General features: G+C 37.8%; 1 protein-coding gene across 1 annotated transcript; it reads left to right on the top strand.

The window, feature by feature from the left end:
• Window positions 1–281: 281 nt before the first annotated feature.
• On the top strand, window positions 282–27,705 carry LOC149022119 (cysteine synthase-like). The gene is made up of 10 exons (XM_089150292.1): window positions 282–605; window positions 4,741–4,850; window positions 5,064–5,121; window positions 6,686–6,949; window positions 7,410–7,547; window positions 8,283–8,334; window positions 8,431–8,510; window positions 22,589–22,648; window positions 26,766–26,846; window positions 27,448–27,705. Exons 1-10 carry the CDS (start codon window positions 396–398, stop codon window positions 27,538–27,540), a joined length of 1,146 nt encoding a protein of 381 aa, XP_089006418.1. The 5' UTR covers window positions 282–395; the 3' UTR covers window positions 27,541–27,705.
• The last annotated feature ends 277 nt before the right edge of the window (window positions 27,706–27,982 follow it).

Raw genomic sequence — 27,982 nt, 5'->3', positions numbered from 1 at the left:
CACTCGCTTGAACTAATCATGCACCATTTAGAATGAGATTCATTGAAACTAGACATTTATCTTAAAATGAGAGAGGGTTGGATTCTTTCCTTTTTTCCTTTTTTCCATTTTTTAAAATTTCCTTTTGATAACGAACGCTGATTTGTTTTTTCTAGAGTATTGTTACTTTTTTAGTACTAACTACTAACGCTGATTTGTTCATGGCACGTAAATTTCGCAGGTCCATGTTGCCACGTGTCACATCACCCTACCCTTACTTTTTCTATAATTTCCAAGGTCGAATTAGGCCATGAGAGTCTGAGATGCTTGGAAGTTTCTTACTTCTGTGAAGAATATTATCCAACTTCTTCAAGCAGAGTGAAGCTGGTGAGAGTGGACGCAGAACAAACCCAAGTATGGCTTCCCTATCAAACCTTTCGACTTCAATTCCTCAAACGAGATTGGGGTTTTCAGGAGTCCTACAATCTCGAGGTTTTACAGCTCTAAATCTCAATAAGAAACCTGTATTCAGTAAGAAGATCTCTACGTCTATTGTTTGTAAAGCAGTCACCGTGAAACCTGAAACGGAGATCGAAGGTCTCAACATTGCCGAAGATGTCACTCAGGTAAGAAATAAAGATATTATCTTGAATACTTTCTGGAAATCTCGATTTGGGTAGAATTAAGGTCCGGGAGTGAATTGATTTCAAAATTAATTAATGAAGTTGTCTCATTCTCCATATTAAAATTTTCATTCTGTCTTTCAAGTCTTAATAGTTGTGCTGTTTATTTGATTGCTGTGGTGTAAAGGATTGTGGCTGGGTTACGAGATTTTATTTATTTATTTTGAAAGTTTTCTTTTCGGAATTGTTTATTTTGAATTATGCTATGAATGTTCTTCATTGTCTTGTCAATTCTGATTGAGTATTCTTTTGCATTTTATTCTTCCTATTTGCATATAGTTACATCAAACGCAGCGTTAGTGTTGATCAAATGCCCACCAAAATGTTTCTTCCTAGTCAAAAGCCTTATTCTGTGATATCTATCAAACTTAAGGTTTTGTGCGTGCATGTTATATCCTGCACCTAGGGGCTATCCGGATCAGCCCGGAGTTTCCGCATAGGCTCTCATCTGGACCAGTCCGATATAGTACCATAATCAAACACCATTTAAAATATCCACACCATTAATTAATAAAAGGGAATAAAACAATAAAAGGTTTAGAGGTAATTACTCTCGGATTAGCTCATTCGGTTTACATTACACTTACAGTTATCCATGAGTAAACTTTTAAATGAAGTTTCAGTTGAAGTTCCAGTGACATTGTCATAATTCATCTACTTTAATGCATGTGCCCAGCCTTATAGAGTAATGGAGTCATAAGAGTAAATATCACAACAACACATCACGCAATGCATCAGCATAGAGGCTTCCTCTGCCACCCGTACTATCTCAAGTCCTATAATACCATCTGAAGGAAATAACCAGAGGGATGAGTTCTACTGGACATGTGAGGGGAAACAGTCACATTCAACATGTATGCTGCAACACTATATGCCACCCAACATATGTTATAATATAGGTCTCTAACTATTGTACCATGCCTTATGTAATACCAGCTTGCTGGGATGGTCTCTCAATTCATTAAAGAAAGTGCATGACTAGGGGTATGGGGTAAGGGCCACTCTCTAGATCACAATTAGTGTTAATGGAAATTCGATCTGCTCTTATCTCACCATCACTCATTGTCCTCACCATCCACTCTTCATCACTCTGGAAAAGAAAATGCACGACCGTTGGTGTGGATTGACGCATGTCAGGGAATTTCCTGACGCAATGCAAGGTCTCTACTCATTGTGCACTTCATGGCCAAATGATACCACCCTCGAGCACCTGCTATCTTGGCCTGGTGCCCTTTGCCACTCTAGAGGCATAGATCCTCAAGTACCCACTATCTTGGAGGTACACCTCGATATTACCTTAGGTCCCTCCATCTTTGGTACAACATAAATGGTACACTAGGGTACCTAGTGTCCCCTCATGGCTTTTATTCCATTTGCTGGGCGCCCACTGGTACCACTACTCCATTCCACAGGTTGCCAACTTCAATACCCCTGTTGTTAGGGTGGTTGCACTCTAGGGTTGATCATAGCCCAATGCAACTATATGAATGTGGGTATATATGGAGGCATGCATGATCATGTAAGGTGCATGAATATTCGGAGGCAATGGCTGTAGCCACCACTTGTGGCATATTATATAAATGCAATCCCTTAAGTCTTGCAGTTATAATTATGTTCACATGAAGTATTGAAGATATTAAATAGATAAAATAGATAAAATATTGGGCATGTAGATAGTGTGTGTGCTGAGTGTAATACCCACATAGTTGCACCATGAATGCATGTAACATGTCATATACATTTCCACATTTACATTGCAGCATAGACATCATCAATAGCATAAGCAAAATATATAGTTGAATCCTAGGTCTAGCATACAATTCCCTTCACCTTGTTTAGGTTTTCCATTTGACTGGATTGCAGTTCCGAAGGCAGGTTGTTCAACTCTGATTCTGTCCAATTTCCCTAATTATGTCATAACACATATTATTGGCCATGTAAGAAGGTCCATTTCCCAAAATTTCCCTCTATTTGGCCCCAATGAACCCAGTTGAATCCTTGGTTGACACGTCATCTTCGGCAGTTTGTTACAGTAGAGATCGGTGTGTCTACAGGCAGAAAGCCACTCCAAAATCTGGGGCTTTTTCTCCCACATTTTCAGTAGGCTTTCCATCCAGAGTTTCTCATTCTTTGACACCTTCTTTTGCCATAGTTACTTGGTCAATTAACCCTTAGTCCATACCTTAACTCGGTTTCCATTTCAACCAAGTTTTGGGTTTCCAATCTAATTCTCCTCTAACCTTGCTGAACTATTACTTCATTTCCTTCAGTAGCCTATTCTAGGGCCTTGAAACATGCATGAATCATCAATGGAGAAAACCCCTTTGTTCCCCCCCCCCTCTCAAATTCTTGAATTGGTGGCTCCATCAATGAACCCATCCTTGGCCAAATTAAATGAGAATTACCTAGGGAGATAGAGGGGAGGATGGTGTACTTGATGCTGGAGTTATTTTGCAAAAATACAGCTCTTATTCCCCCAATGTGGCCAGGCAACACCTTGCCTTGAGCTTCCCCCACTCTTTCCCCCTCCTCAATTGTTCTTCAGAGTTTTTGACAAAATGGAGGCTACTTCCCCTATTAGGGTTGTCAATAAAACAATGGCCCTTCAGTTTACATTTTGAACTTTCCATTTACCATTGATCGCCTAGGTCATTGACCGCCAGGTCTAACTGCTTGCAAGTGTTTCCCCCCAGGCCTCTTATGGGCTCCACACCTATTTCTGATCAACTTTAGCACTCCTTCACCCATTTCCTATGTTTTCCTTCCTTCCTATACCGGATCCCTAAGCCTGATGCTATTCCTAGTATAGGCATTTACAATAGGTGACTCCTTCTGATTTACCATTCCCCACCAGTTCCTGGGTTAGTCAGTACCCTTCTGGTAGGCTAGAATGGGGGATATCACAGTGCATCTGATGGTGTTAGCGTTCAGCACTCTGGAACACGGACCTGGTGTCCAAGCTGATGAAATTGCAGCTATCTTGAAACAATTTGATAGTTTCTCTCTTGCATTGTTGCTCCACTCCATTTCCATGATTAAAGCTATTTGGCTTTGATAGTTGATATCAAGATTGATACTTCTCGGTTTTCTTTCTTACTATTTTCTGTTATTAGGAATGAAAAAAGAGAAAAAGTTGTTAGTTGACTCCACACGTAGTATCTTATTCAAGGAGTTTGGTGTGTTACAACTGATAGATTAACAAAAACAATCTCCTCTACTTGATCAAGCTTCTTAATTTGTAACATTAGTGCAAAATGGATGTAGATTACTTTATGAGACACACTTCTACTGCACCTAAGTACTAGCAAACTTTTTCTGCGGAATGATTTACATTTAGTTCCTTATGGTACTCTAAATTTTACCGCCTCAAGTTCTGCCTACTAACTCCATTCCCTAACCACTCTTTGAACAATGAGGGGCCGGAAGAAGACACAAGGATTTCACATAGTTTCACTCTGTATGTTTTCATACATATGAATTTGTTCCCTGTGAGAAGAGTTTGAAGAATTCAAAGTTCTTGATCTCTCTTACTCAAGAGCCTCAGACCCAACACTCAAGTCACTTCGGAACCACTTTGCATTAATTGTAGTGAATATCCCAATTTTTCCAAGAACTCTTCTATCTTACATTCCAAATAAGAACCTGAAAAATTATTTCTAAGATGTCTGCTTTTACACCTCCATCTGTGTTCTCAAAAGGAATTCAGTTTCTTGAAAAGATATATGACTCAAGAAAACAAAAAATCCTTCCTTGACAAACCTCAATTGAAGGAAGTCTTATATCATTCGAGTATTGAGCCACATGAACAGGATGCAAACCCCAAATAAGATTTTGCTAGACTGGGAGAAACAATGGCCAGGCAGCTTGCCATCATGTCTGAACATAGAACATGGTATGTAGACGTCAGAAACCCTGGAAAGTTGGAGATGGGGTTTGAAAGATAGACCAATTATGACTTGTGGTTGGACAGTGTGGTCACATATGTTATTAATGTTTTTATAACGTAACTTGATCATGCTGGAAGACCTAAAAGAATGTTATGTTCCTGACCTTGCTCTATCCCTGTGCTATGTAACAGCTGATTGGGAAGACACCAATGGTTTACCTGAATAATATTGTGAAGGGTTGTGTTGCAACTGTTGCTGCAAAGCTTGAGAGTATGGAGCCATGTTGCAGTGTCAAAGATAGGTGAGTTTATACATTTATGAGTAAAAGATTCTATTTGAGACCATAAAATTTCTTGGCTGTTTAGGCTGAACTTGAAAATGAATGTGTTGGGATCCATTGTTGACCAGTGGGACTTATGCAAGGTCCCTTTACTATTTCAATAGTTATCTCTGCAAGTGTATCTTTTTGTTTTTGGAGTTCCTGATTTAGTTCATTCTCACAACATTTTTTCAGGATAGGTCACAGTATGATATCTGACGCAGAGCAGAGGGGAGTAATAACACCAGGAAAGGTAGTATGAGGATAGATAGGCTCCTATGGATATTCAACCTTTGTAGTCCTCCACCCTCTCTGGGGTTAAGAAAATGAGGCTTTCTCCAGTTCCATTGACATTTCATATGGTTACCATGCTGTTGTATTCTAGAGTTCTCTATTGTCATGGAGAGGCTTCTTCATCATGTACTTCAATATTCAAGGTTTTCTCTGGGTTATAGTCATTCTAGACTGTTCAATTGACAAGTTATCCCACTGGTGGTTATGGCACAGACATCATATACTGGCTATCCCTCTCTATGGCTACAATGCTCTTTGTTGTATCCTATAAACTTTATGGTCTTTGACAGACTTCTGCATCATGCACTTAAATATTTATGGTTTTCTCTGGTTTAATCAATGTATACTATTCAATTGAGAATCTCCGACTGATGATTTTAACCCAGAGATGATATGCTGGCCGACCCTGTCTGTTAGACCAAAATGCTTTAGTAGAGTAAGGCTCCATGAGAAAACAAAAATGCATGAGGAAGGCAAGAAGTTGGGGAGGGGGTTTGCTAGAAGGGTTGTCTCTTCATTTTGGGCCTAGTTCCAGATTTTATTTTATTTCATTCTATTGTATGTATGCTGCATCAGTTTTGGAGCTGGCATTTTCAGTTGAGGTTTTTGATCTGGGGAGTCCCACTTGTTTTTTGCATTTACTCCTATCTCCATTTCACATGTTCTGTCCCTCAATAACTCTCATAAGTCGGATGAATATTCCCTCACCAAAGGAAGGACATCAAACTTCCTAAATGATTATTCAATTTCTTTCCTTTCAAATTCCCTCGCAAATCACGAGTGTCATTTTCACTAGTCTCAGTGACATGCCTGTCTCTCTTTGAGTTACTCAAGTCATACCAATTGAGGATAAATAATCTCATATGTCAGTTTATCTTTTGACCTATTCAATCAGCACCTTTTATGTACGGCTTAGTTAGATTTATTGTGAACTGAGTCATCTCTGTTTCTATTGAAAGGCAAAGGATCCAGTGGAGAGTGCTTGCATGTGGACTGCACCTGATTGAAGCTTAATTCAATAACAACAACATCATAGCCTTATCTTTATCAACTCTGCTTGAGGTCATACCAGGAACAAGGTCTCAGATGAGTACATCCTCCTTCACCATTTCTCAATGGTACATCTTAGGCCAGCCTTTGTTTCTTTTGGTTCCCTCAATCAAGATCAGGTTACAAATCTAACTGTATCGTCTGGAGGCCCCTTTGAAACATGACCTTACCACCTCAAATGACTTCCTAAGTTTGTGATGAATTGGACCTACTCCCAAGTCCCAATCCTGCTCTATTATGGTCATGTGACGCTCTTTCTTCCTTATTTCCCCAGTTATCCATTTCAGGATCCATCTAGATTGAAGACTGATTCAAATGAATGTAATTGCGGTCCCTGCCAGATATTCCAGTATGTTAAAACATTATTTTCAAAAAAGGAAAAATTCAAATTATGGTCGTTTCTGAATCAGACTCATCCTAGACTTTTCTTAGAAAAAATATATATAGATATTTTTTCCCTTTTTTTTTGCTAGAGTGTTTTGGTGGAACCTACAAGTGGAAACACTGGCATTGGTCTCGCATTCATTGCTGCTACAAAGGGATACAAACTCATCTTAACAATGCCTGCGTCAATGAGCATGGAAAGAAGAGTTCTCTTTAAGGCATTTGGAGCAGATCTTGTAATTACTGATCCAGCCAAGGGCATGAAGGGAGCACTTCAAAAAGCTGAAGAGATTTGTAAGAGCACCCCAAATGCTTACATACTTCAACAATTTGATAATCCTGCAAATCCAAAGGTATGCAGTTGGGAATAACTTAGCCTGCCTTATCTTATAAATATTCTCAGAGGCTTTATTCCATTTCAGCTTTGTTACTCCATCAAAGGCTGTTCTTTATTACAAATTTATTGGTCGTGGTTCTAGAGAGAGAGAGAGAAGAGGCTCAGGTTCTGTGTTTTGAGACCTTTAAGATAAATAAACCAAATACCAATCTGATGAAATGGTCTGGCTCTCTGATCCATCATTGCTCTTAAAAAGATAGAGAACTTCTGACAGAAGTGGAAAAGGGTGCTGTGGATAGTATAATTTGGACCAACAAATGATGATGACTTCTGTTCAAGATCCTCTAGATGGGATCATAGAATGCTAAACCAATCTGGATCCTGTAGTTTGGCTCCCTTATGAACCTAGGAGAGTAGCTTTCTTGTTATAAGTAGAATATCCATTTGTATGTAAATTTTGTTGTTGTTTTCTGCAGATACACTATGAGACTACTGGTCCAGAAATCTGGGAGGATACAAGTGGCAAGGTGGATATCTTTATTGGGGGGATTGGGACTGGTGGAACTATTTCTGGTGTTGGTCGGTTCCTGAAGGAGAAAAAGTCAACTGTAAAGGTATATACTATTTTCCTGTAAAATGAGCAAAGCATGTTTGACATTCCTTCTAGGTTGCCCTGGGATTGATATGGGTTGTCTAGATCAATTTGACGGATTACTATGCCAATCTGATAGCTGGTTTCCTGCACAGTGTTAGAATTTCAGTTTAGAAGTAAAAAGGCAAATGTTTAAACAGTCTTCTTAGAAGTTCTGACCAGAGTGTGCCTTTAGGTCATAAAAATCACCAGGAATGTAGTTAGCACTGCCGTATCTCCCTTGATAAAAAGCAGATTCTTCTTTTGAGCTGTCTATTAATTTCATGCTGATTGTGGCATATGATGGAAAATGAAGATTCAGAAAGGAGTTCAGGGTTTAGAAAATAAGAAAAATCATTTGTCTTCTTCATTTCTGTTACTTTTACACATGCAGTGGGTTGGCTAGTAATCTAGAGACCTATTGAGTTCCTGTCCTTTTTGATTAAAGAATATATAGATCTAAGGTTTCATGAAAGAAGCAAAGAAAATATTCAAGTTTCTTTATGAACATTAACCTCAAATCAAACTCTTAGTTTCGATGTTGAGTTCCTTATAAAAAGACACGGAAGCACTCAAAACTCTTGTGCAGTTACTTTCGTCCCCCCTCTTCCCTTTTTCCGTTGTGTACTTCTCTTTCTGGTCAATTAATTTATTATAAGTTTAAGGGAGGTGTAAACTTTCTTTTCCTTTGGTTAAGTGAATTTTCATGGCATATCAGGTTATTGGTTTGGAACCTACAGAGAGTAACATTCTTTCGGGGGGAAAGCCAGGTAAAGAATCTAAAATCCTTTGGCTGGTCTGTTGTCGAAATAAAATTTTCTTCTGTGGTTTATGAAATCTCTTTGGTCAATGATTCAAACATGCAGGCCCCCACAAGATCCAAGGAATTGGAGCAGGTTTTGTGCCCAGAAATTTGGACCTAGAAATACTTGATGAAGTTATACAGGTAGATGCTTATCTCCTCATCCTGGTGTATATATATATATATTACTTTGCCTCCAAATGACATTGCGTTATGATCTACTAAATAACCCAGTAATTTTACTCTGGATTATAATGTTTCTTCCAGTTTTTCATGGGGAATGTTTAGTAATCTAAAGCTAAAGCTAGGAGTTGCATAGCATCGTCTAACCTGTGAATCATAAAAATCAGTTCCAAGACAGAATAAGAAATCTATCATGTATTGCCAAAACGGACTGTAGAAATTCAATGGGGCAGTGTCAGTGTATAGCCAACAAGTGGGATGAGTACTGCTGCAAGTTTGATTCAAGTCCCATGGATGAATTGTAAGATCTGGCTGGTTTTCTTGGAGCAGCAGTGGCAAGTATGTTGCTTGGGAGCAAGTGAGTGAAGTAAACTCAGTTTGCAGGCCATCAACAGAAGCAGCACTAGAGTAGGTTCAACAGAACTCAAACAAGAGAAGAAGAAAGTCATAGCATGGATTGAGATCTCAGATCTTAGCCAACCAAAAAACTGAGATCTGGTAAAAAAAAATCCTGATGAACACAAGTGAACTTGAGGCTTATCTCGGTGGGTTTTAGGGCTTAGGGTGGCTGAAATTGGTATTTAGCCTATTTTAGGTCTTCTAGACATAATAGTGACCTTAGATTTGGGAGGAAACAAGTGTATATATAAGTTTCAACTCGACCCTAACTTTGAAACCAAAATGCTGAAGTAATGAACATGAAGACTTATAAGCATGAAATACACAACTTGACATCGAAAAGATTAGAGAAGTAGGAGGTAACACAAGACTCAAGATAGGTCACTCGCCACCCAAAGGAAATCCACTCAAGGATAAGAGAAAAACTAGAACAACTCCTTCTAAAGCCAAAGGCCAAACTCAATCATCATTCCAATAGCTTGTTATTTTCATTCACAATAGAGAGCTTAAACAGAAGTGCACTGGAACATCCCTCCATGCTTAGGCAATTTCCAAGAACCCTTGAAAATGACCACCTAGTTTGACTAACTAACCTCCCCATTAAATGAAGACTCCTTGAAACTGTAGAATGGCATTTACAAGGCCTTAAAAGTACAAAGAGGTAGTTGGTTGTGTGCTCTCCAAGGTAGACTAGTTCCAAATTTCTAATGTGGTTAGAAGTGGATGAATGGCCTTGAGAATAGGGTAGAGCTAGGAATCCCGTACAGACTGGCTGACTAGGCCTCCTTTACCAAAATAGACATAACTACCTCTAGGAAATAGCAAATGACTCACCATTTGTTGCATTGGAAAATAGATTTCCTGAGCTTTCCATCCATCTAAAAATCTCATGCTAATTCCTCTATATTTTCACACAGGTTTTAACTCAAAGTTGACCCAAAATTGGTGAGTGTGCAGCCACACACTATTCTAGATGTTTTGTTTCGACTTATAGGCCTAGTGGGCTACTTTGTTGGGCCTTAGGAAATGATCCGGCATCAAACACTTCCGTTGTGTGCAAACTCGTCCCTGAGTTTCCTTCATCTTCATCTTGAAAGGTCCATCATCTCTAGGATTGAGTTTGCCATGACACCCATGAGGAAATCTTTCTTTTTTAGGATGAATCCAGAACAAATCTCCTTCTTCTTTGGTACTTCTCATTGTGCTTAGTAATTTTGCCCTGAATTTGTTGATGAAGCTTCTTTAGATAGTCGGTATGCTTTTTGGCGTCTGCACTGAAATGTTGAGTGGCCAGAAGTGTGCTAAGTCCAAAGGACTGATTAAGCTTGAGCCAAAGTAAGATCCGTTGACGTAAATTAATTTCAATCAAGCTCCTCAAAAGGTTTCCCAAACTTCTATCTTCAACTTCAGTTTGTCCATCGGTTGGAGGATGATGAAAAGAGCTACATTGAAGTGTTGAACCAAATTTCTTCCAAAGCGTCCGCTAAAAGTGACTTATAAACTTGGAATCACGATCAGAAGTTATTGTCTTTGGAACACCATGAAGTTTAACAATCTCTTGGAAGTAAAGATTTGTAACATAAGTAGCATCCATGGCCTTGTTTCATGGTATAAAATGTGCCATTTTAGAGAATTGATCAACAACCGCCATGATAGAATCTTTACCTCTTAGTGTCTGTGGTAAGCCAAGAATAAAGTCCAAGCTCAATCTTCCCAAAGTGTAGTAGGTTCAGGCAGTGGGGTGTACAATCCGGTATTTTCTTTAACAAATAAGTGTGTCTTGTCTCTTCCGAAATGTCTTGCTAGTTCTTTTCCATGAGCTTCTTTTATGATGGCTTCCCTTAGAGAACTTCTAGGAATGCACGAATGATTGTTCTTGAAAAGAAAACCATCTTGTAGCAAGAATTGTTGAAGTGGCCCTTGAGAAAACTCTTTCCAAATTACTCCAAAATCTGAGTCATCTTTATAGAGCTTCTTCATCATATCAAAGCTTAAGACCTTCATTTGCATTGTAGATAGGCGGAATGCCTACGGCTTAATGCATACGCTACTTGATTAAGAGTTCCTGCTTTATGTTTTTAAGAAAAGGGACAGCTTGAAGAAACTCTACCCACTTGGCATGTCTACTGTTGAGCTTATGTTGGGTATTTATGTACTTCAATGCTTCATGATCTGAAAAGAAAATGAATTCTTTTAATAAGAGAAATGCTGCCAACGATCCAGTGCTCTCACAATAGAATTGAACTTCTTGTCATAGTGCTTCTTTCAAGAACTATTCAACTTCTCCCTAAAGAATGCAATATGCTTTCCTTCTTGGCTAAGAACCACACCAATTTCCACATTAGAAGCATCACATTCAGCTTCAAAATTTTTATTGAAATCAGGTAGTGAAGAATAGGAGCTTCTGTCACCTTCTTTTTAAGGAATTCAAGGCTTTGTGCGACTCCTTGGTCCACTTGAAAATTCCTCCTTTCAAGCATTTGGTGACGGGAGAAATATTGGTGTTGAAGTTCTTGATAAACCATCAATGAAATGAAACCAAGCCATGGAAACTGTGACTGTTATTAATAGATGTAGAAATAGGCCAGCTCATGGTTGCGTCCAGTTTGCTAGGATCCATCTCGATACCTTCTTTCGAATCAGCATAGCCTAAGAAGATAAGTCTATTGGTGAAGAAATGACACTTCTTTAAGTTGGCATACAATTTTTGTTCCCTTAGAACCTGGAAAACGTGATGAAGATGCTCCAAATGTTACTTTAGTGCTATAGACAAGAATATCATCAAAATAAACAACAACAAACCAACCAATGAATGATTTGAAGACATGATTCATAAGGCGCATAAAGGTACTTGGAGCATTAAAAAGGCCAAATGGCAATACCATCCATTAATGAAGGCCATCCCTTGTTTTGAATGTAGTTTCCATTTGTCTCCCACCCTCATGCAAATTTGATGTTATCCACTTCAAAGATCAATCTTGGAAAAGATTATAGCACCACAACGTTGATCAAGAAGATCATCAAGTTGAGGAATAGGCAAGCGGTATTTGATGGTGATTTTGTTCACCACTCTAATATCAATGCACATTTGCCCCGATCCATCCTTCTTTGGCACAAGAAGGGTGGGGATAGCACATGGATTCATACTTTCCCTGACCATTCCTTTGGCCATGAGTTCATGTACTTGCCCTTGAAGCTCCTCATACTCCTTAGGACTCATTCTATAGGCTGCTTTGTTAGGAATGACAGCTCCCGAGACAAAATCAATCCAATGTTGAATATCTCTTATTGGTGGAAGTCTGGGAGAATTTTTTTTCTGGGAAAACATCTTTGAATTCTTTGAGAAGATGTTCTACTTGGGTTGGGATGCTAAAATTCTCTCCATTTTCTTCTAGCACTACAAGAGCATAAGCCTCCATGGGTTCTTCTAAGACTTTTTCAGCTTTAGATTTAGTGAGTAAATTGTTTCTGTCCCCATTTGAAGGTTTAGGAATTTTCTTCATTTTGGAGGAACCCAAAGTGATCTTAATTCCATCTTTCACCAAAGTATAGATATTCTTGAACTCATCATGGTTGGTCCTTCTATCATATTGCCAGGGCCTCCCATGGAGCAAATAGCAAGCATCCATGGGTACAACATCCCACCACACTTCATCCTTATATTTTCCCCAAATCCCAATTGAAAATTGAACAAGACATATTTTATCCAACCTTACCTCATTACCTCTACGAAGCCAAGAGAGCTTGTAAGGTTGAGGGTGTCTCCATCTTGAGTTGTAATTTGTCCACCATTGTTGTCACCACATGTTTTCAAAACTTCCTCCATCAATGATGAAAATCACACATCTTGCAATGAGATGTTGTTGTGGAACCATGTGTATTCTTCAATAGAAGTGGTATTCAAAATTTGGCGGAGGATAAGAGACTCCCCTCGATCTCCATAGTCAACTTCATCACTTTGTTCCCAGTCTTCATTAGATCTAGTTTGGTCTTCACTCTTCTCTTCTTCAAGATCTTCTTCTACTAGAGAGACAATCTTATGATTTGGACATTCGGAGGCAATATGCCCAAACCTTTGGCATTTGAAACACTTTACTAATTTTGAAGAAGTAGGAGGGTTGGAATTTAAAGCTCCATCATTCTTAGGAAGTGATTTTAAAGGGGCAACCTTACTCTTAGAAGAAGAAGCACTCCTTCCATTGGTATACTCTCTTGTCCCTCTTGTCCCAAGGTTAAGCGATGCCACTACGGGCCTCTTTGAGTTGCTTTTCCACCTTAAGGGCAAGCTGAAAAATATCATTATAAGTCCAATAAGGTTGGAGTTGAACAACATTATTAATTTCAAGTCAAAGTCCACCGAGAAAGCAAGCAACTATTTGCTCCTCCGGTTTGGCACTATCACAACTCATCAATGATCAAATTTTGCTGAATATTCTTCTACTAAAAGCTCCTTTAGTTTGAGATTGTAAAACCTTAGGATGGCATCTTGATGGTAGTTCTCCGGTAAGAACTTTCTCTTCAATTCTTTCTTCATTTTCTCCCAAGTTGTGATTTGGCTTCTTCCTTCATGAGCTCTTTGCTTCTTCAAGTGCTTCCACCAAATCGGAGCATTCTTTTTAAGTTTGATGGCAACAAGCTTCACCTTTTGATCATTGGGTATGTCTTTGTAATCAAAGATTCTTTCAACAGTGAGTAGCCAATCCATAGAATTTTCAGGTTGCATATTTCCTTCAAATTCTGGAATATCAACTTTCATATAGGAATTTTGTCAAATTACTGTTGTGTCTTTGATATCGACATAGGGGACGACTTTCATCACTTAAACTATGAGTCTATGACTTTGGATATCGGCAAACGGGTTAGTAGCCTCTTCATCCAAGTTACCTTCTGAATCATGACACAAATCATCATGTTCCAAAAGTTTGAAGCTTTGCAGATGCTTCTAGAGTTGTTGCGCCTGTCTCCTTAAATCATCTACCTCCATGTCTTGTAGGTGTCTTTCTCAAGCTGTAGGGGAATCAACATTTGGTTTACATTGACGATGACCAGCCATTGAAACTTGAGCCTGATACCAAACGTGACACCTGAAAGATTAGAGAAGTAGGAGCTAACACAAGTGAACACTCAAGATAGGACACTCACCACCCAAAGGAAATTCACCCGAGGGATAAGAGAAAAACTAGAAGAATTCCTTCTTCTAAAGCCAAAAGCAAACTCAAATATCATTCCAATAACTTGTTATTTCCTTTCACAATAGAGACCTAAATAGAAGTGCATTGGAACATCCCTCGATGCTTAGGCAATTTCCAAAAACCCTTGAAAATGACCACCTAGTGTGACTAAATAACTTCCCCATTCAAGGACTCCTTGAAACTATAGAATGGCATTTACAAGACCTTGAAAGTATGAAGAGGTAGTTGGTTGTGTGCTCCCCAAGGTAGACTAGTTCTAATGTGGTTGGAAGTGGAGAAGTGGCCTTTGAGAATAGAGTAGGGCTAGGAATCCCATATAGAGAGGCAAACTAGACCTCCTTCACCAAAATGGCCATAACTCTCTTTTGGAAATAGCAAATGACTCACCGTTTGTTGCGTTGGAGAATAGACTTCCTCAGCTTTCCATCCATCTAAGAATCTCGTGTTAATTCCTTTTAGATTCACACAAGTTCTAACTTGAAGTTGACCCAAAATTGGTGATTGTGCAACCACTTACTGTTTGTAGATTTTTTTAGGCTTGTGGGCCTAGTGGGATACTTTGTTGGGCCTTAGGAAATGCTCTAGCATAGTAGCATCACAACCATTATTTGATGTAAATGAAACATAAAGGTTTAAAGTCAAATGATACATCAAACACGTTCAATTGTTCACAACTCCACATTATGACTACAACATCCGTGTACTTATTAGTTAACCATGAGAGTACAAGAGTGAAATAAAAAATAGTGACTAAGTCACTAAGCAACTCCTCCAACTCCTGCTCCATCTCCACCAGCTACACTAGTCAGCCAACTCCATCAAGTTGTTAAGAATAACATCCCTCACCTTAGGAGGGGCCACAGGACACTTGGGTGTATCAGCATATTATCCAAACAAGTGTCTCTTGAACCTTGACCTTCGATGGGGGACTTTACTGCAATAGTTACATGTTGTCCTTTGCTTTCTTTCATCTATGGGGACTTTGTGTTGCACAACAATATCCTCATACGCCATTGTTTAGAAACCTATTATTGGAATTAGAAACCATCAAATTCAATGTTGAAGAAAAACAATTAAGATACTTGTAAGGTTGTAATATTTTAATCAAACTAGTGACAAGGTGTGTTTGTGTTCAAAGTTCAAACCTTATGCTAAAATGTGGAGAAGTGGTGATTGGTGAGTATCACTCAATTTTCTCCCAAATCCTATTTAAGCGTGTATCGAGAAGGCTTCCCAAGTTAATGAGTTGCTATATAACCTCTCTTGTGCATTTAATCACATATGTATCATCATCTATATACTGAAGGAGCAACAACCCAAGTTAACCTTCAATGCTACAGGACTGAAAGCCAAAATAGTTGTGGTATTGATGGATATGATGCCCTCCATACTGAGAAGAGGCACTATAATTGAAATTGGTGGTTCGATCAGTGTATGCATAGTTTGAGGACTACCATGCTGATGGTAACTACTAGTTCCACTAATGACAATGTTCATACTCCCCATGCTCTCTGCCATTCAAGCATACTCATATCACTTTGTGACCGTGAGTCACGGCGACGCCTCCAGAAAGTCATGGGAAAGCATGGGGTCTCACCAATGAAACATCAAATAGACGTTCGACATCCTTTTTGAAACATTGCCTTCTGCTGGTTTCATTCATATTTCTTGACGACTGCTTCTCAAGGCTGGTTATTAGCTGCTGTTTTTAGTCCCTGAAGGTTCATGCTAAATTATAAGATAAGAAGGAAAAGGATGGTAATACGCACTGATCTATTATGGTTTAGTCTAACCTGTCTCCACATCACTACCCAACTACTACGAGCCCCTCACTATTGAATTCCCTCAAGATTGTCTTCCCATTGAAGAGTCAAAACTGTTAAAAAGATCCTCTTTAAGGCGGGAGTCAAACCTGTTCCAATCCCTCCGTTGGTAGTAGCAAATCAACTCCTTTCTACTGGGGATCATAACCTACTCATTATGTGATCCTTTGTCCTACAACCAAACTTTTAAGAGTTAACTTGATTTCTCAATAGGATAAGTTTGTAATTTCTCAGATTTTATAAGGCACAATGATAACACTCCTGGGTAGGTTGATTATAAAACTGTGAAGCCTGATGTCATCTGACAGCCTATAAACCCAACAGTAAATACTCAAATATATGATCTTATTGTTCTTTCCTAGGGAAGGTCGAGAGATCCATTTGTAGGATAAATCCTAACAGTTACTAGAACTCTGCTGGTCGACCACCTGGTAGGTTAACCTGACTGGTCGTTAGAACCAAATGTTTCTATGTTATGTCAACTGCTTCTTGTAGCCAGTTGATTTTCTGACAAGTTCTGCAATACTTGGCTCTCCATCAATCGTTTGATGACCAGTTCTGAGGTCTGACCGACTGTGTAGCAATTTATTTTCTTGACCAAGTCTCCAGTTGACTGGTTTGCTAGACACTGCTTTAGACTGGTACCATCCATGTCGCCGGTTGATTGCTTTTGATCACTGGTTGTTCGCCCTATGCTTTTAGTCAGTAGAAATTGTCAATGTATCCCAATTGCAATTGGTTGGATGACTAGATGCTCATTGTATAAGATTTCTAAGCTAGTGGAATCACTTAGAGGATCTGATACAACATGTTACAAATAGCAAGCTAATTCCTATGTATAGGCTTGATTTTTTTATTGTCTTCGATCTTTGGGTCTTAGCTTGCTTCCAAGTATAGAGATTCTTCAACATTTTCACTTGCCATGATTTTTGAAGCTTCTTAAGTTTGTCAGAGCTTCAACATGGCTCAGCCTTGGTTTGCTTTTTGGATGACTTGTTTGATATCCTTTGCACTCTGTTTGATGCTTGATGTTACTTCTTATCATCTAGTATGAGATTGTTGGAATCAATTAAAGCACATTGAACCAATGAAGTATTCCCGATACCATCATGAACATATTTGGATCATCACCATAACAGATGGGAAGTGTCCAAAAAAAAAAATACAATATGCCAACAAATACCAGATTTTTGTTGTGATGAATATCCCTCAACCCTAACCCTCTAATTCCATGTCATGTTAATGTCTAGTCGCAGGTCATGCTGAAAATCATCACCTGTAGCTTAAAGTATAGAAAACGTGATCTGGAAAAAGGTTTTTGATCTGCTTAGTGCATAATTCAAAGATTGGAATGAAAGTCATTGATTTCAATGTGTTCTGAATGAAACAGGAGATGAAATCCAGAATCAACACTGTTTTGCCCTAATTCTGGACATTTGACATATAGCCACACGGGAGGGACATGGGGACGTAAAAAGGAGGATCACCCCCCCCCCAAAAAAAAAAAAAAAAAAAAAGTCTGGCAAAAAATGCACTGTTTTGGCTCAATTTTTGGACCGACTGAAATGGCCAACCAAAATGGGCTTTGAAACTAATTGCTAAATGTTGGAACCAATTCGTTAGAGGCAGATTTCGAATTCCTTCTCCATGGATGTTAGCTTTTTTTCCCCTTTCCTCCTTTGTTTAACCCCCAAGGAACAAGCTGATTGTTGCTTCTTGGGGTAGGTTGACTGGCCCTATGTATAGTAAGATTTTTCTCCTTCCTTCTGCCTGGCTTCTTGCATTTCCTCTTTGGTAGAGAATTTTATTCACCCCCCCCAGGCCCCCAAAAAATAAAAAACCTACATGCAGTCTATTTTTTGCTATTATCCTTGTTGTCATTATCATCATCATCATTTAACATAATGATAGAGAAAGAAACCATTCCTTGCTCAAGTACTATCTGTCATGTGGTAGTGTTGCTGGCACTCAATCTTTTGAGAGATTGCTACTCATTTTACTTCCAAGATTAAGCCCATTTGGACTTCTCCACGTGTCAAAATAAAGGTCGAAAATTGGGTTTATGAGTTACTTTGTCTGAAAAAAAATTGAACCGGCCAACTCACCAATGACTTAAGTCTATGGTGGTTCTAAATCATAGCTCGAAAGTTTGTCTTGTCTTGGTGATCAAAAGTCAAGAGCATAGTTGTCAAGGTGTTGCCCATAGGACAAAATTATGTCGAAACTTGCGATTTGACTGAAATTTCCCATTTTGGGAACCTCAAAATGAAAAACTAGGGATCGGAAAAAATCTCAAGTTTTGATCAAAATTGTCAAAATTTCGTTGAAACCTCGAAACTTGGTTCAACCTAGCTGGACCAGGGTGGTTCATGGGAAAAAGAATTCCCAAATTTCGTGGGAAACATGGGAAATTTCATGGAAACCTAGGACTTTTTCATGCAAGTTTTGTAGCTTTCCTAAATTTTCAATTTTTTTGTTTCTTTCATATTTCCCCAAATACCCCCTCCGTCAGGATTTCCTATTCAAATTGCTTATTCCCTCGGACTGATTATCTTAGGCATGTTGATGACTAGACTTATAAAGTTATAGTTGTCGATTACCTTGACAACCATAGGCATAAAATGTTATGGGATGCCTATGTTCATCGGTTGGAGGAGAGGATGTTACAGGCATAGTACTACTCAGTTCACAAAATGGATCCATCGATGCACTCCTCTAAGCACTGAGTTGAACTTTTCTTTTATTGTGAGTTACTTGGTTTGATGTTTAGAAGTTATAAATTATATATTGAATGTTAAGTACTTAAGTAGTTAAGTTTATAGTGTACTTCTCGGACAACTCTACATTGATGTTATGTACATTGAATGACATATCTACGTTAATTTTTTTAGCAAAATACAACCAATGTGTTCTTTATACTCTAATTAGCTTAAATGTAAAATCCCACCCTAAAACACTCTCTAAAACCTGTCGAAACTTGCACAAAAAAGTCCTAAGTTTCCTTGAGATTTCCTAGTTTCCCACCTAGTTGAAACATGAGTTTCCCTCAAATTTTTTTCTATGGTGTTGCCTAAGCATCACCTAAGTGTTGCCTTTGTGTCCTGGCCCTTTTTTGGGTTTGGTGTCGCCTTGTCACTTAGGCGACTCCTTGTTGCCTTGCTTGGTGTCACATTGATTTCCATTGCTCTCTATCGCCTTGCCTTGCCATGTTGCCATGAAAAATATGGTAAAGAGTCAAGACAATAAAAATATGAGGTTTTGCCAAAATCTTAGTGAGACAATGCATATTTTTCTATTGAATTTCTGATTTTGTGTTTTGGTTGGCAAAATGGCCATAGTTGCTCCAAAACTTTAGGGAACTAGTTTTAGGCTTAACAAAAATTTTCAAATTGTGGAAGAAAAAAAAAATACACACTTGTACCATGTGTTTTGAGTTTTGGCCCTTGGTTAGTAATAAGCATCGAACCCTTATCTAATAATGGATAAAACAAGTATTTATGTAATAATGGACGTAGAAACATTATATTGAATAATTACTCAAGATGTAGTATTGTAGTTAAGACATGTAGAAACTACACAGGTAAGTGAAGTAGTGAATAATACATATTGGTAGACATTAACTGAAGAATGCTGAATGATGAGCACATTTATGTGTGAAATCTTAGGGCATAAAGCATGCATTTTACACACTTAGAGTGGAGCTACCTTGGGTTTTATGTTTTTTTTTGCAGATTTTAGGACTTTTCAAGATTTAAACAAATATTTTGAGTTTTGGGTATGAAACATGCAATTTTACAAGTCAAGAAGTCCGTTCAACTTCTCAAGTGTGAAAATGGGCCTGATCTAGAGCATAATGGGCTAGAGATGTGATTATGGGCCAACTCCAAGATATTTTAGAAATAAAGGAGTAAATTTTGATCTACAGCAGAGATTAGAAATTATCAATCAAATCTACAGAGGTATTATTGAGAGGGTCCTAATGGAGAAAAGAGTCCTTGCATACTTCAATATCTTATTTTCCTATTTGGGATTTGATCAAAGAAAAAAAAAGAGGAAAAAGATTTATATTCAGAGAAGGAAGAGGGAAAAATCCCGTTTTTGAATGTCTCTGTCCAATTTATCAAGCCCTTCATCAAATTGTCATCCGGTGTCCGATCGAGCTGATTTTTGGAGGAGAGCTTCACGACTTCTTGATCCTCAAATCCAACTGTGGAATTGTGCATTTGATCTCTCTAAGTCAGTCCGATTAGTATGCCAAAACCCTAATTGGTTGAGTCAGATAGGAATTCTGAGTTTGATTCAAACTCTGTCAAGATTCATATCCCATGTAAACTCTATAAAAGGAGAGCATACTCCATCAAGGGAGAACGTGTTTTAGAGCTTTGGAGAAGCACTCTTTCTTTTCTCTTTAGTTTATTTAGGCTTTCTCTAGTTTTCTTTTATTGCTTTTGTGAGATTCTAATTTTTAGATTGAATGTTTAGGTTTAATTTTTCTATGTAATGCAATTTCAAGTTCAAGTTTTAAGTTTCAAGTTTGAGGATTCGTTTTTCTCTAGGTCTAGCAATTACAAATCTAGAATAATCTAGATTTGGTTGTTAGGGTTGGTTGAGATTCGAATCGTTCGTTCAATTATTTTTTTATTATTTGAAGTTCAAAGATGCAAGTAAGTAACCTTCTTCAATAATCTTCTCTCTCCCCTCCATTCCCACTTCTATTTACCCCTCCATATTCTTAATTTAGGATTTACTTTCAGCATTTGTTTATTGTTCTCCCTTCCCCTGGGTCCTTGATCAAAGATACCTACAGTCGTGCCTCTCTTTGGTTAAGGTTTCCCTTTTCCTTTTATTGCTTTGATTATTTCCTTTTTGCAATTTTTTTCTCTAATATCCGTTCCCCCGATCGGTGAACTGTAAGCTACGGAAAAGGGTCCACGATCAAAGTCATTATAATTATACTCTCATTCCCTAGATCCAGAGCTGATACTCGGATCACTTCCCTTTTATTTTTATTTATTTATTGTTCGCATTTTTTTCTTCCTATCTTTTATTAATTATGCGTTGGTTATGTTTGCTTTATTTTTTGTCTCAATTCGATTGCATTAATGTATGGATTAGGACTGCTCATTTAATTTAATTAATTAGTTAAAATCTTTGAATCGTTGCACTTTCGTATTACTATTAAGAGATTAAATTCTAAGTGGCATATCTCTTTAAGATTGACCCGTTAGCTACACGATACCGTGCGCTTGCGGTTATTTTTTCACAAACTGCTCGTTTAATTTAATTAATTAGTTAAAATCTTTGAATCGTTGCACTTTCGCATTACTATTAAGAGATTAAATTCTTAGTGGCATATCTCCTTGAGATCAACCCGTTAGCTACACGATAACGTGTGCTTGCGGTTATTTTTTTATTTCACAAACACTGAACAATAATGTATGCCATATACACCCTAGTCAAGATAATGGAAAACTTGATTCAATGCAAGATTGATATTTTGTGAATTTTCTTTTTACATGTGATCTTTTAGATCTCACTGAGTTTTTGGACTGTGTTCTAGATGAGCTCTAAACTTGTAATGTGGGCTATCTAGGGGATAACCTATCAATCAAGTTGCTGCAGTAGGCCCCTTCACATTGGCATGCGGGAGGCATAGAAGGGAAAGAAAAAACATTTTGGCTTAAGCCATTGAATTCCATGGCTGTTAGATTTAGTTTTTCTTTTTGGTTAAGACTTTGGTTTGTCTATTGAGAGTTGTTATAGGGTTGGAGTTTTCTTTTAAGAATTTTAATATGGAGGATCTGCAAGTTGATTTTTTGTGCTTTGGGTTCCCATCATCTTTAGAATTCCAGTAATCTGTTTTAATATGCTCTACAAATTATTGGTATCTAACCAAAACCTTATCAACACAAATTACGTGCTGCTAAATAGCTGAGATTTTAGCCTTGGTTACGTGACACTTTCTGATTGACTGATTCCAGTTATGGTTCCAGATCAATCTTATTAGAAGCATTTAAGATATTGAATTTTCTATTAAAAGACCCTTTCTTGAACTTTTTCTGAGCAAACTTTTGGGTTTTACATGCTACCACTGCTGTTTGGACTTCTACGTGGACCTCCTCTGGACAATTGTGAGGTTTATAAGTCTTACAAATGCTGCTGTCCATTAAGTTGAAACTGTTAGCTGCTTTCCACTAAAGTTCTGTCTGATTTGGCTTGTTTAGAATACGGAGACCTTTTTTCCCCCGCTGCTTTTTGAATGAAGGTTCATACCTAAATTCTGATATCCTATTGCATCTGTATGTATGCATATGGTTTATATCCTGGTCTAAGTGGAAATCCTATTCCAAGTTCTATTAGGATTTGGAATCCGGTTCCCACCTAACAACCTGTCAGAACAACCAAATCATATTCCTTAGGGTGGAAAATAGTCATCAGGATGAATCTTTCCTTGTTCGCAGCCACAGAGACTTTTTTCCTCACTATCTAGTGTTATTTTCATCATTGCCCTAGCTGTTACTGATATTGGACTGTTCTTGCTACTGTTAATCTTTGCTGCCTTCATTTTAGCTTGGTGTGCTGCGTAGTGGAATATTGTTTCTAATGTGTTCCCTGTATCTTACAGATATCAAGTGATGAAGCTGTGGAAACTGCAAAACAGTTAGCACTCCAGGAAGGCTTGTTGGTAAGTGTTTGTTTAAAATTATACGAAGGAAAATGTGCTCTAAAACCTCTGATTTGGGTTCCCTAAATATTTTAACTGAAACAAAAGTGACATTTTTTGTGCAGTAAATTCAAAAATTTCTTTTGGTTTCTGTGTTTGTGGCAGCACATTTGGTTTTACCATGATATTTGTTTACCTTTTTTTTTTCTTTCTTCACCCAAATGGGAATGAAAGAAATTTAAGGTAGAAGAAAATGAATTTTTTTTTGAATTATTCATGGTTGTGTAATTAAAGATCTAGACAAGAGATGGTTATTAAAATCTTACAGTGGAATTATTTTTTCCTATTTGAATCCAAGACATGCAATTGAAAGTGAAGCAAAATTCCATAACTAGATTTAGCCTTTCCTGTGAAGCAGGGGCTAAGGTTGTGTACATTTTCCCCACCTAGACCGTGCGAAAGCAAGCCTCGTGCACTGGTGCACTCTAGTGAATGTATGATTTCCTTTTTTGATGGTAAAAGAAATTCTATTAAAGATAACATAGTTAAGCTAACAAAATCATCTTGGAGTACAACAGAGAATTTTCCTGTTGTATGGCCAATCTCTAGGTTCTTGACGTACATTTTGCAATTTGGATAGCCATATTTACAAAAACTGGTGGAAACAATCTTATTATATAGATTTAACAAAAGAGAGACAAGCTGCAGAAGTGACGTCTTCCTAGTTGGACTAAGCAGAAGTTCAGACTTCTAGTGAGTTTGCTAGACCCCATTAATTGTGTCTGGTTTAGCATTTGAGAATATTGCCTTATTTCCCCATTGCTATTTGTGGTGGCAAGTACCAGTAAAGATTGATAAAATTCAGGTTAACCAATTTTTATCCATAGATTCATAGAATATATTCCTAGACAAAGATCCAAGAAAGTGGAACTCATGAGGGATGATTCGGTTCTTTACCCCAGGTGTCTTGCTGCCAAATATGTTTGGTCCACTAGCATGAAAGGAAAAGATGGGATACATACTGGGGATTTCTTACAAAATGCACAAGTAGGACCAACATTAGACCATTTAGACATAATTGATTTTAGGGGTAAACCTGCTTGAATAAGTCTCCATAAGAAAAGTTCCAACTATGGATTGATGTTAAAGTTTCCAAACACTATCCACTGCTTAGAAACTACACTTCTAACAACAACAAGCCTTGTCCCAACTAAATGGGATCGGTTACATGGATCATTGGCTTCCAATCAGCCTATTTGAGGCCATACTAGATACAAGGCCTAAGCTATGCATATCCTTTCTCGCCACTTCTTCAAAGGCTGTCTTTGGTCTGCCCATAGTTCTTCTCACTCCTTATCTCAACATTTTGCAAAAACACCCATACTTTCTGAGTGGAGAACTCTCCACTATTGGAGGCAAGCAACGCCAAAAATCAGGTCTATGAGCCGCACAAACTTTTAGAACCTCCAGCCCAAAGTGAGTAGGAACAAAATTATAAAGAAGCTCTCGGCTCCAAAGGGAGTTAGTAGTAGCCTCAGAGACCAACATGCAACTATTCAGTCTAGAGAAGGAAGGAGGCAAAGAATGTGATTTGACAGAAGGAATACAATTTCAAAACCAGAAGGTTTTTTTATCACCCCTATTGCAAACTTCAAAAGCTACAGGACTTAAGAATTGGCAGGACAGACTGATGCTATTCCATGTGCAAGAGCCATGCTTAGACATGGTTTTAGGGTAAAAAGGTGAGGTGTTATTAAAATACTTAGCCTTTTAAAATCTTGGCCGAAATTGAGTCAAGCTTAGAAAAGAAGTCTCAATGCCTGCTTCAAAAGGAGGGCTTCATTATGGAAATTGGCTTTCTAGAAACCTAACCAACCCACTTTGGTAGGAAGACACAAGATATCCGCTTGATGAGGGAAGAGTTGTAAGCCACTTTGTCAAAATTGATTTCTTGTCTAGAAAGGTTAGGGAATAGGCCAGGAGTAGCCTGATGTTGTAGTCCTGGGGTAGGCTTGCTATGGTGGGCTTTCATAATAGGAAGCAGAAGAAGGAGAAATAGGGTTTGGGAATTAGAAGATTCAAAGAATAATTTGGGTTGGGGATAATTCAACTTACTATCATTCAAGATGTTCTTGAACAGCAACTTGAATGGTAGAAATACTCTTAAGAAAGAAAATAGAAGAAGAGAAGAGAAGAAATCAAAGAAAGGGATAGCTATCCCGTCTGCATGGACAAACAGCACCGAAACTCTTATAAAAGTCATTCATTAATCAAATCATATATATAATGGCTTTTTTTTTTTTTTTTTGGGGGGGGGGGGTGGGGATGGGGGAGGGGATGCATCACATGTATATGGATCCTCTAAACCTCCTGATTAGACTTAAAAAGGACTCCTAATCACTCTAAAAGGCTAAAATATTTAAATAAAATCAAAACGTAAATCTATAATTATTTAGTATCCTTAACTCAAACTCACTCTAAAAGGCTAAAATATTTAAATAAAATCAAAACGTAAATCTATAATTATTTAGTATCCTTAACTCAAACACTGACTTAAATATTAAAATTACCTATTAATTCCATGTACCAGCATTACTCCCAATTTATGGGCTTATAAATTAGGCCCATTACGTCAATAAACCCAATACAAAGAGCCTAATGTCTATACAATCCATCCATGGACCAAAATTAAGCATTTGAAAGCTCAATTCCTTTTGAAAATTCCTAACTGCATCTACTCTCCTGGTGTTGAGAAAAACTCACCCACGAGTTTTGTAAAATGAGAGAATCAGCACCATGTGATCGACATCCACAAGTTGATGGGGTGATGTTCCAACGTGTCTCAAGGTCAAACGACTAATTGTTGTTATCGAATAACATCTCTTCAAGGTAATATGCTCGTGGGGTTTCACAATTGAATTTGGACCATCAAACAATTCATCAATAACTTCGATTAAACCATGCACATCAATTTGATTGTCTCTTTTATGGATCTCAATTTCTTCCATTTCTGACTCATCTTGTATCATAGAAATTGTTGTTAATATTGGCAAGCTCCCAAAGACCTGTTGTCAAGATTGAAAGCTCTTCTTGCATTTTAAGAATCTCTCACTAATCAAATGGGATAAATCGTCTAGATCAATCTCTATGTAGTGGGTTATCTCATTGGGGCTGGGTTTCTTTATTAGGGAACAGAGGAGAATGGGCAATTCAGTGAAGGAAGAGAGCGTACAGAAGACAAAAAGGCTTTTGGGGTGGGGATCTTTTTGGCTCTGATACTAGATGATGCAGGCCCAGGATAGGCCTGCTATGCTGGGCTTTCATGGGCAAGGAATTAGAAGAATAGGAAGAGGAAGAAGGGGAACTAGGGTTTGGGAATGTGAGCCTCATGGAAATTTTTGTCATGTGAATCTCATGGAAATTAGCAATATTTTCAGTATTATAATGTTAAAGCAAATGATCATTCAATCATGATTGGTCTACATCTGATTCCTTGTGACAGCATAGTTGGCATTACCTGATCATATAAATGACATAAACATTTGTCAATATAGATCATTGCAGTCAATGGCATGCCTAATATAACCCAAAGTAATACCTTTAACTAAAACAGAGCATACTGTGTGAGACTTCAAAGAAATGGTTCTTGAAAATAGTAGATCACTTTGTTGTGTTACTTTGGGCCTGTGGACAGTCAACGTGGATGGAATCTGTTAGTGTAGATTCTGACACTCCGCATGCTACTACCATACTTTGCATATTGACCTGAACATGCTCAAACTTAAGGGTGGTTTACTGTTCCAGCAGTCAAGTTACTCCCAACTAGGAAAATTTTCCTCTGGATGATCAGTTTTTCTCTCCATTAACTCTTTGCAAATTAATAAACTAGGTTAGCGGACAACATAAATCCTTTTTTTTTTTTTTTGCTGGTAAGAGGACAACATAGACCTTATCTGATCCAGGTGTATGCTGTTTACACCTGTATCACAATAAATATACCAGTAAGTTACTCAAACTGCTGACCTGATTATCTATTTGGTGGGGTGTAGGGATTTCTCTTCAGTTTTTCTTTTTAATTTTAAGTTCATATATTGAAAATTTCCATAACTTCCATATCTTCTTTTTGTTGTTTATGTAGGTGGGCATTTCTTCTGGAGCAGCTGCTGCTGGTGCTATAAAAGTTGGAAAGAGACCTGAGAATGCTGGAAAGCTAATTACGGTATGCATATTGTTAATTGTTGGTTTTCTTTGTAACTGTGATTTACAATATTTTTTCTCTTCTGGGTAGAGGAGCGAAGGAAAAAATTATTCTATGAGTTTAAATATATACTTTTTGATTATCTCAGCTGATTTGATCCATTCAATGGAAACTTGTTGTTCAAACCCGCAGCTGACAGAAACATGCAATCCTCATAATTGCTAGCTCTTTGTTCCACATGATTCTCTATATTGTTTGTAGTCGTTTGCCTATATCCAAACAATCCACATGAATAATCCTTGTTCCACATAATTACTTTCCTTCATCGAGACTCTTTTTCCCTCTACCCAAATCTCAAGATAATTTTCCTACCCAATTAGAGAAATGAAACTAAACTAGTTAAAGTAGATTTTCCAGGGAAAACTGTTCATCTGGAGTTGATCAGATATGTGAGATATATAGAATTTTTTTTTTAAGATTTGGTGGTGGTGTTAAATTGCATTCAGTATGGGAACTTGTCATAATAAAGTTCTGGAACTTCCTCAATGTCTTGTGTTCGTTAAGAGGCTTCATTTATCCAACACTGTTTGTTAATAGGATTTTTTTTCATTGCTACTTGCAGGTTGTGTTCCCAAGTTTCGGTGAGCGATATCTTTCTACTGTTCTTTTCCAATCAATCAGAGAGGAGTGTGAAAAATTACAACCTGAGCCTTGAGGGTTATTTCAATGAGTCTTACTGTACCAACTAAAATCAATCATTCATGCTTTACTTTTGTTTCCCATCACTTGGTCATCCTCAAGTTGAGGTTGGTGGTTATAGAAACTAAAATGTAAAAGCAAGTGTTGCTAAGTTCCAAAATGAGAACAACTTTGATGCTGATTTCTGGATGAGCCAAGAAAATTTCTGCTTTATGACATTTTTTTCCAGCCATGTTGAATTACAGAATCTTTATGTATGTGAGTCCACGTGAATGGATGTGAAGCATTTAATTAGATGGAATCTATGATGTGGGATCCACTTTTGGTGATTCTATCTAGATTCGCATATATCTACTTGAGTTGAGTGAACTTGGGAAAAAATCGTTTGCTATGCACAGTAGTGCACTACCACAAAAGACATGTGGATTATGCCAAACAAAAAGGTTGAGATTAGAACA

The sequence above is a fragment of the Hakea prostrata genome, chromosome 3 (genome assembly GCF_041222555.1).
Source record: "Hakea prostrata isolate BN-2017 chromosome 3, UWA_Hpros_2, whole genome shotgun sequence".
Taxonomy (NCBI): Eukaryota; Viridiplantae; Streptophyta; class Magnoliopsida; order Proteales; family Proteaceae; genus Hakea; species Hakea prostrata.
This window is presented reverse-complemented; position numbering and strand designations above follow the sequence as displayed.